This window comes from Phycodurus eques, chromosome 21, assembly GCF_024500275.1.
Source record: "Phycodurus eques isolate BA_2022a chromosome 21, UOR_Pequ_1.1, whole genome shotgun sequence".
In the NCBI taxonomy this organism is placed as follows: Eukaryota; Metazoa; Chordata; class Actinopteri; order Syngnathiformes; family Syngnathidae; genus Phycodurus; species Phycodurus eques.
Window position 1 is genome coordinate 15677057 of NC_084545.1, and position 9850 is coordinate 15686906.

General features: G+C 44.2%; 1 protein-coding gene across 3 annotated transcripts; it reads left to right on the forward strand.

Moving 5' to 3' along the window:
• The first annotated feature begins 1073 nt into the window (after positions 1–1073).
• psme1 (proteasome activator subunit 1) lies at positions 1074–6499 on the forward strand. 3 transcript variants are annotated; one of them, XM_061665898.1, is made up of 11 exons: positions 1075–1301; positions 1424–1456; positions 1801–1863; positions 2374–2487; positions 2625–2667; positions 2865–2965; positions 3703–3771; positions 3861–3928; positions 4188–4242; positions 5130–5216; positions 6308–6499. In XM_061665898.1, exons 1-11 carry the CDS (start codon positions 1263–1265, stop codon positions 6386–6388), a joined length of 753 nt encoding a protein of 250 aa, XP_061521882.1. In that variant the 5' UTR covers positions 1075–1262; the 3' UTR covers positions 6389–6499. The 3 variants fall into 3 exon arrangements, with proteins under 3 accessions (XP_061521884.1, XP_061521882.1, XP_061521883.1); XM_061665899.1 differs by having other exon boundaries at positions 2868–2965; XM_061665900.1 differs by lacking the exon at positions 1801–1863 and having other exon boundaries at positions 1074–1301.
• The last annotated feature ends 3351 nt before the right edge of the window (positions 6500–9850 follow it).

The following is a 9850-nucleotide window of genomic DNA, read 5'->3' on the forward strand; positions in this document are numbered from 1 at the left end:
CGGGACGTTTTGAATTCGATGTTTTAAAATGGATGAATACTTGAAATGATCAGCAGTAACTAGCACAAAATTGAAGTGCAACGGGTCCACCGTGCAAATCGACGGCATGAAAAAAAAACGATGCTCATAACAGTTCGCCCATTAGATATTTATTTTTTCCCCCCTAAATTCAGTACGGCTTCTTGGAGGCCCTCACAAAATGGAAACGCCATCGATACAAATGGCCAGGACAATTTAATCGGCGTGTGACGAGCGAGGGATGGTGAATTGTCCCCGTGTGCTTGCAACATTTGCACAACGTGTGCCGTGCTGACTTGCCTGACGAAAACATCGAGTTCCTATCAGCCGTTCGCTCAAACCGAACAATCGACGCCTCTCGCTTGTCAGCGGAAGCGAGTGCAACCTTTGCCCTTTGGTTCCTACCGTGACGAAGCGCGCACATTTAATGAGTGACTTATGATGTGTCCGATGTCCGCCACACAAATACGGCATGCGAAGTTCAGTTTATGCGGTCCTTTTCTCTAGGGGGGAAAAAAAACATGCCAAGGTTGTTAGAGCTGTACAAACAAACAAACAAACAAACAAACAAACAAACAGTACGGTATGAACGAAACTGCTCTCCACGGAGCAACGTAGGATGTCGATTGGCCGGCGACCAGTTCGGGGTGTACACACACACACGGGCAAATGCAAGCATTTGGAGTTAAGGGCTAGTTGGTTCTACAGGCTAGCAACTTTGCTGTGTGCTAGGTCAGTAGCACTATCTAGCGGGCACGGAATATCGTCGGCGTCATGGAAGAAAACAGCTGCACTGCTTCATGGAGAAAGCAGTTTGTCAAAATGTATTTAGTACATACGTAGAAACAAGAGATTCTTTTTGTTATTAAAAAAAACAAAAACGGTCAACCACTACAAAAAACAAAAATAAGCACATGTACACGTGTGTATGTGTGAACTGCTATCTTTTCAGGTGTTAATAGGATAAACTGTATGGCTGGATGAATATTATTGAGATTTTTGTTACGCAAGAAGAAAAAAAGGAAGACGATGAAACAACGTCGGCTATAACTCCAAGTCCCACAATGCACCGGGAGAGGGAATGCCGGAAACCCCCACAACATTTACTTTCGCTTTGACTTTTAATGCTGCGTAATTGCGGCGTCGAATTCCAACGAAGTGTGAGGACCCTTCCTATTTCGTGCAGCTCACGTCAACTTTGAACACGCATCAGTTCATTCGAAGGGGGTTCCGACTTTAGAAACATGGACGCTATGGAAATTTGCACCGAGTCCAAGCAGCAGGTGAGCTCCGGCTAGTCGCACATTTGGATGTGGGTCATAAAGTGGATTACAGAAAGTCGATCGGTTGTGTAATGGGAGCCAGGAAGTAACACGGTCAAGATACTTTTGCATGTCGTCTGCAGGTGGACGACTTCGCCAAGAAAGTCACCAAAGAGGTAACGGACACCACATACAATGTATTTACGGCATTCTCATACTTTTGGTTTCATTTGTTCGTGGTAGTAGCGGTTACAATCCTCATGTAGCAGGGGATCCCATCCGACGGCTAATTTGCTCCCAGCGGGCGCGGCGGCGCCTTGGATGGCAGCACCGAGCGGGTGAATGTGAGGCTTTGTAAAGTGCTTTGGGCACCGTGACAGTGTAGCTAAAGCCCTATGCTATATAAATGCAGTCCATTTACCATTTCATGCCAGAAATTCACAAGCCATATGTGTATATGATCTTTTTTTTTTTTACATTATATTTTGTGTACATGTTTTTCTCTTAAAATGGAAAAAAGGCAGAAGAGCTCGTCTCAACATTTTTCCCTCAGAAGATCGAAGAGCTGCAAGTGCTCCTGAAGGTTAGTGTCCAAATAGATAAAGGCAAACATACAGTACTTTGTACGCAACATTTTTACGTCAAAACGTACGATATCTTCTGGGCTCTCGCTTTGTCTGGTACTTCTCCAATTGTCCGCCAATAAGCCGCTATGGGCCGCTATTCCCAGGGATTCTCCTCGTCTACACGTCAAAATTACTGTTACGTTTCCAATGGTGTCACTGGCGCTAAGAACTCCACTTAAATAGTGCAAATGGGACATTATGGGTGAGAAGAGCGCTTTAGTCATCAATTGTTTTTTTCCTCAATTTGTTTCTAAAGGATTTTAGAGGCGTTAGATGTGCTCATTCCTTTTTCTTTTTTCTTTTTTCATAAGATTCCACAGATGTCGGCCACTTGTCGCGTCGCTAGTATGAATCATTTTTCAAGGCACCGTGCGCATATACAAAAGTGTGAGACATTTCGGTTTTGAGAAACCTAACCAACTACGCCGTACCGGCGCCTGCAAGTTATTGGTCACTTTTGCCATCAGAACTCTTTTCGGTGCGATGACCCGGCGTCCCTGAAGGCACCGCTGGACATCCCCATCCCGAACCCTGAGAAGGAGGAGGCCAAACGCAAGAAGAAGGAGCAAGAGGAAAAGGAGGTAGGGAGCTCCCATGGGAAAAAATAATGGTGCATGCAAACAATAATTGGCTCGTCACCACGGCAACCAATTACCGCACCGGGTGGAAATGATTGATCGGGAAGAGATGAAAAATAACGTGCTTCCTCTTGTTGCAGAAAGAGGTGAAGAAAGACAAGAAAGAGGAGGACGAAGATTCAGGTGAACTTTCGAGTCGTGAGCCACGACGGGGGAAATGATGTCTCTTATATGATTAAAATAATATGTATTATGTAGCAATGCGTGATTACGTGGTTGCCATTTAGTAGCTGTGACGACTAACTCATTTGAATAGCATTTTTGCGCGCACAAAAGAACCCGGCCGGGTTACGCGAGTGAATGCGGGATGTTTCACGCAGCAGGGCCTCCTTGTGGACCCGTCTGCTGCAACGCGCGAGTTGAGACGCTCCTGAAGGAGGTCAGGCCTCAGATCCAGACACTGAAGGAGAAGATCAACACGGTCAGTCCCAACGCCGCTTTAGTAGTCTTGTTGATATGAGATCTGCCAGTGAACAGATGCAGAAGGCCCGAGAAATTCTGTCCAGAAAAGTTAGGAACAGAAGCGGTGACATGTCTTTCTTGCCACTGTTAATTTGGATACTAATTAGATCATTTTTAAAACTGAAAAAAAAATTAACATTTTGTTTGCGCATCTGTGGGATACTAATGAATTATAAACACGTACACAAGTATTTATGGTCTGCGTTGTTACAAATTAGATCAATATGCTTTCATGCTGATGTCTACTTTATTAATTAGATTTTTTTAATCACTTTATTTTTCTTGCATCTTTCTGTGCCTACTGATGAAATTCTTTTTAAAATGATTTTCTTATTCTTTGGATATCAAGGAATTTTAAAATTAAATTCATATTTCTTTCTTGGTGCTTTCTGGTTAAATTTTTTTTTATTATTAAATCAGTATTTTTTTTTGTACTTTGATAGTAATTAGATTTATTTTCAATTAAATATGTTTTTCATGTAGGTGTCTGGATACTAATTGTATAAATTAAAATGTTATTCTTCGAGGTCTAATTACATTTTCATACAAGTGTCTTTTGTAAATACAACTACTTTCAAATTACAATTTTTTTTACAGGTCAAGGTGCATACTAATTCTTTTTTTTCTGTTTTTTTTTAATGATCTTATTTGTTTGTACAGGCACGAATGACCATTTAAAATTCCATTTTCTTGCAGGTGACCATGTGGCTGCAACTTCAAATTCCCCAAATTGAAGACGGTAACAACTTTGGAGTTGCGGTGCAGGTCAGTAACCGAGAGCAACTTGAGTGACTTTGTCACGTTTGCCTTCTTGCTGCAGTATTTTGGTTTCCCTTTTTTTTTTTTTTAATTAGGAAAAAGTGTTTGAGATGTTGACAAGCTCACACACCAAGATTGAGGGCTTCCAGACTCAGGTCTCAAAGTAAGTGGACCCCCTTGAATCCTTTGAATTCGCGCTATATTGCGGTTCATTGTTCGCACCCCCCAGTATGCCGTGGATTATTATTCTTTTTTTTTTTTTAGATAGACCTTGGTTACCAGTACACAGCAAACTATAAGACACGAATCAATCTAATCAACTCAATAAAAAACTTTTTTTGATACGTCACGCATTAGGTGTACCTAATGATGTATTGTTTGACTAAAGCGTGACGTAATCGCGTGTTGTCTTTGTTTTTCAGATATTACAGCGAGCGAGGTGACGCAGTGGCTAAAGCGTCTAAGACGCCTCATGTGGTCGGGAGCTCATTTTATACTCAACGAAAACATTTTACACGACGGGAACTTTCCCAAGCTCAATTCCAATGAAGTTGGGATGTTGTGTAAAATGCAAATTAAAAACAGAATATCAATGATTTGCAAAAACCTTTTCAACCTCTATTCAATTGAAGACACTACAAAGACGAGATATTTCATGTTTTATTTTATTTTTGCAAATATTCACTCCTTTTGAGTTTGATGCCTAAAACACGTGGCTACCCTTTTTAGAAACGTTTTGAGTTCTACACTTTCCAGCGGTTTTGTTCCGAACCCAGTCACACAAAACACTCACGCAAGTGGTGAATTTGATAGAAAATGTAGTAATAAAAAGGTGTTTCTACGGGATAAAACGCAGACAACAAAAACAAGGTAGAGACGAACATTGGCAAAGGGAGGGATTTGTGCCGTGAGATGAGCAGAATGGGCGTGTCGTGAATGCGTACAGCTGAGGACTCCTGTTCTCGTGAATTTAAACCCAAATATGCACTAATCTGTACTTTGAGTAGACTTTTGCGTGGCATGTCCGCTACACAATCATGACCACACTCACCTGTTTCTCATTCACCTGTTCACCTGTGAAATGTGTTGGGAACTTTGCCCAGCCTTTTGTTCGCCCCGTCTCAGCTTTTTGGGACGCGTTGCAGGCCTCAAATTCAAAATGACAGAATGTTTGCAACAATAACGTTCATCAGTTTGAACATTTAATATAGTCTTTGTATTGTATGCAATTGAGAATAGGTTGAAAAGGATTTGCAAATCATCGTAGCGTATTTTTGTATTTATTTATTTACGTTTTACACAACGTCCTAACTTCGGTTTGTACACGTTAAATACTTGGTCACCTTGTTCTGTGCGCTCTACAGGGGGACTACCGGGAGCTGGTGCACGAGCTGGACGAGACTCAGTACTTCGAGCTCCGCTTCGTGGTCCTGGACATCTGCGCCACATATGTAAGAGCTGCCTTTTATTAACTACTGCTTTCATATACATATTCCAGTTGTCTCTCATGTCTGAAGTAGATGCAGTGTTTTGCATACCGTATTTTCACGACCGTAAGGCGCACCGTATTAAAAGGCGCAGTCTCAGTTACGGGGTCTATTTCTGTATTTAGCACATACGTTATTGGGTGCAGGCATGGTAAAACATACGCTAGCATGGATGCACGCTAAACCGTAAGCAAGCATGCATGCTAGCGTACCCGTGCCCCTCCCTTTAGGACCGGTCGGCGGGGAGTGGGTGGCGTCCCCCTGGGTGGGTCCCCCTTGCGAATGGAGCCCACCCTTCCATGACGTGCTGGCTCAGCAACTCCGTATATTCGTTGACTAACGTGATATGGTGTTCATTCACTAAAAAGTGACATAGACGCGCTACAGGCTTGAATTGCTTATGCTGGGACAACTAAAAATAACACAGGTTATATTAAGATATCAACTCACAGGTTCTTACACGTATCGAGACACTATAAAAGCATCCCGCCGCACCACTCATCAGTAGCAGTGCCTTGCTCATTTCCCACATCCTGTCCTGTCCTCTCTCATCTTGTCCTATGGTTCGCTCCCCTAAAACCCTTTTCTGTCCGGCTGCATTTTCAATAAACATCAGAATTAAAAATAAAAAAATGAGCAGAGGGAGTATTTCAAACTTCCCTGTGGCACAGCAAAACTGTTCCCGCACAAAAGGCACACAGATCCACCACTCTGCATGGCCATGCAGCTGAACAGGACAGGTTTTACAAAGAAAAAAGCGAGGGACATGAAATGTCACCTATCTGGCAGAAAAGGAGCCTGAGCTGGTGTGTGAGATTCAGTGCTCATGTGAGCAATGACAGTGAGACGTGGCATGCCCCCCCCGAATACGTTTGGAAATATAGTGTATACGTATAAACAACAGCTTTAACTGGAGATTAATTGGATGCATTGCTGTACGTTGATATCGTTAGGGTCTCTCCTCATTCCGACTTTCCGGGTATTGCAGCAAACAAAATGATGTCTCTTTCTGCCTCTAAACCTCTCATCTCTTCTGACGCCGCTTCTTTCACCAGGCCGCGCTCTATGACATCATCAACAAGAACTACGCCAAGATCAAGAGGCCCCGAGGAGACTGCAAAGCGCTCATCTACTGAAGCGTTGGACCCCACCACGCGCCCGGATGAGAGGCAATTGGAGCTCAGCTGACATACTGCCATTGATTGGAGCACATTTTGGAATACATAATTAAATCAAATCGAACATTTCTTGCAGTCGTCCTCTACTTTGTCTGGTTTTAGTAGGATATGTTGACGCTAGAAGCACAGGAACCTTTGCAGGAACTTCCCGAGCTACCCTGGTAGCTTGAGTTCCTCCTGGAAAAAAGAAATAAACTACCAGGGTACGGAAGGATTATTTAGTTCTTGCTGGTGGGCACGGTCTTCGAGCAGGAACTTGAGAGGGTGGGCTGTGCCGATGTAGGCGTCACATCTTTTGTTTGCTTTTTACATTCACAGAACCGCCATCACTGGATGTGTACAGCTGTATGCAATGCTCGACATAAGAGGATTCGAATACATTGAAAAGCAAGATTTTTACATTTTTCCATTGAGCTGCACGAGGCGGCGTCGGTTGGAGAAACTCGATGCCGCCTGCTCGCCGAGCGGTCCGTCTGCGAGAGGCCTCAACCCGCGTGGGGGCGCACGCCTTCCTCGGCCAGGCCAGAGGAGCCCAACGCTGGCCGACGGGAACCCTCCAAAATTGGTTGCGCTGGGAAAAAGAACATCCCAACCAGGAACTCCTCCAGTCTGCAGAAAACAGCGCGTTTGCCATTGGGCAAGACAAGGAAATTAAGGCTGACTTTTTCTCTGGACGTTCACAGATAAACCTTTGCAATGTACAATCTTGGGTTTTTTTTTTTGGGGGGGGGGGAAATCATGCAGACACATTTCCAGATAAATATTTCAAACTGCTGTATTTAATAACTCAATAAGAGCTGTCCATGAAGTAATTCTTTATTCTTCTTAATTTATTGAACCTTATGGTATATATAATGCCGACCTGGCAAAATAAAAGCAAATACATACTGTATACAAAATTGTACGTGATATAATTACAATTTACATCAAAGCACATGGTGAATAAAAGACATAAGTGTAATGCTCTTTCTCTACATAAATACACACATTTATTTCTACATACAGAACGTTTCCCCAAAATTTTAATATCATGGAAAAGTTTATTTAGTTCCATAATTCCATTCAAAGAGTTTAACGTTCGGCGGCACGTTGGTCGACTGGTTAGAGCGTCGGCCTCAACAGTTCTGGGGACCGGGGTTCAATCCGGTTTCCTCCCACACCCCAAAAACATGCATGCTAGGTTTAATTGACAACTCTAAATTGCCCGTAGGTGTGAATGGTTGGTTGTTTATGTGTACCCTGCGATTGGCTGGCGACCAGTTCACGGCGTACCCCGCCTCCTGCCCGATGACGGCCGGGATAGGCTCCGGCACGCCCGCGACCCGCGTGAGGAGAAGCGGCTCAGAAAATGGATGGCATTAATATTTCGGCAAAAATCACAGAGCTATCCAGTCTAAATGACTCGAAAAAAGTCTCATCTGATTTCAAACGCTGGAATAATTGACCCGTAAGACTCCTGGGAAGAATAGCTGCTGTAAAAATGAAACCTTACATCAAATAAACTATTCTCAATGATTCCATTGAAACCCACATTAAAATGGTTCCAAATCTTCAGATTCTGCCATAATAAATTTGGACTCAAAGAATAAGAAAAATAGAATTAGTTTATTCTCACTTCAGAAATGTAAACAGGAGGGAGACCTAAATGCTCCCAACTTTAAACAATTATTTAGCTAAGCAATTCCAATACCAAATCAAATGAGGAGCGTCAGAATTGGAACAGATAGACTGCAATGAGAAAGTCTCTGAAATGCCAGAACTGTTTCAAGAACCCAATAATCGTGAGGAATTGTTCCAAAATCTTTGAATAAGAAGCGCAAGCTTCCTTCAATGCAATAAAAAAAAGTGGCCAGGGGCGCGGGGGCGGGGGGTTGTTTTTGGGCCCACGCGGCCTCCTCCGGGCGGCCGGTTTCGGGGCGCCTCGGTGGGGCTAGTGTACCGCCCCGGGTCCTGTCCACTGGGCTGCTCTTGGGCCCGACCCCACCTCTCGGGTGGGTTAGGATGGGGTCCTCAGTACCGGCGGTGCAGGCGCAGCAATCACAGGTCACTTCTGAAGATCACTGCACATGCGAGACTGCGTCAATTCACTTGCATGTGCCCGCAGATACTCCCTCGGAGGCTTCTTCGCTTGGTGTGGGGCCACTCACTCATTGCGATAACTCGTAACTATGCGAACTTCCCGGTGTAAAGGACACGACAGTAAAGAGGACGCCCGGCACCCCCATTCTCGTGCTGTCCCGCTGAGTCGGTCTGCGTACGCGAGACATCTAAGGAAAGCCCCGTCCCCGAGCGTGCTTTACTACTGTTTTGAATTTTTTTAAATGTAAATAGGCTTTAAATAACAGACCTTAGCAGAACTTGTCAAGTCACGTAAGTTAGTCTTCAAATCGGATACTTCGAGCACACGAGTCGCCAGTATTGGTCAACAACAGATATGCAAGTAGGTGGGGTGGCGAGACTACGACAGTGAGTGCACGAGTCATGTGTAATTGGCCCGACAGAGATGTGACAACAACGTCAAGACAGATTGGCAGCATATTACAATGGAACTGGAAGTTAACCGTTTAAGAAGTTAATGGCAAGAGGGAAGAAGCTGTTTGAACGTCTGCTCGTTTTAGTTTGCAGTGATCGATCGCGCTTACCTGAGGGAAGGCGCCGGAAGAGCCGGTGACCGGGATGCGGAGGGTCCGAGAGGATTTTGCACGCTCTTGTCTTAGTTCTGGCGGCGTGCGCGTCCCCATCGGTGGGTAGGGCGGGAGCGACAATTAGTGATGGAGCGAACAACACTGCTGCGTCAGCACTGTGTCCGGCACACAAGAGTGAAACTGTGGCTGGCTTCCAACAAAATGTGCTCTGTCCAGAGTCGTTTAACACATCTCGATGTCAATAACATGCAAAGAAAGCTGCAATTCTGAACCTTTGTCTCATATTCATATTAAACGTTAAAGTGTCTTCCTATACACGGATAGAAAAAGCTCAACGTCGCTTCAATCGTCACCAAAATGCATATGGACATCTCTACCTGTGCCCACTTCAGCCACTGAAAATAGAGAAGCATGCTTGCCCCATTATTTTATATATATATATATATATATATATATATATATGTTTTTTTAATAGAACGTTAAAGTGTCTTCCTCAGAAGAGGACTGTATATGTGTCCGTACTTACTGGGGGCGTGCCTTTAGCGTCCTCTGTCACGCGCACCCTTCCCCCTTTAACGTCCGCCTTTCCTCTATATAAGCAGCGTGTCGGCAGGAAATGCTCCCAGTCGGTCGAGCGGAGCGCTCATCACACAACAACGTTTATAGATTTTGGAACTCGGCGCACACGTAAGGCGCGCCCCGCCCATTTTGGAGAAAATGTAAGACTTTTAAGTGCGCCTTATGGTCGTGAAAATACGGTACGCTGAAATATGAG

Bases quoted from the DNA above. Each gene is read 5' to 3' on its own strand.
- psme1 (XM_061665898.1), top strand. From the start codon at position 1,263: ATGGACGCTATGGAAATTTGCACCGAGTCCAAGCAGCAG. The intron at 3,929-4,187 runs GTAAGTGGACCC...TTTGTTTTTCAG, and splicing joins TTCCAGACTCAGGTCTCAAA to ATATTACAGCGAGCGAGGTG. The intron at 4,243-5,129 runs GTCGGGAGCTCA...TGCGCTCTACAG, and splicing joins CGTCTAAGACGCCTCATGTG to GGGGACTACCGGGAGCTGGT.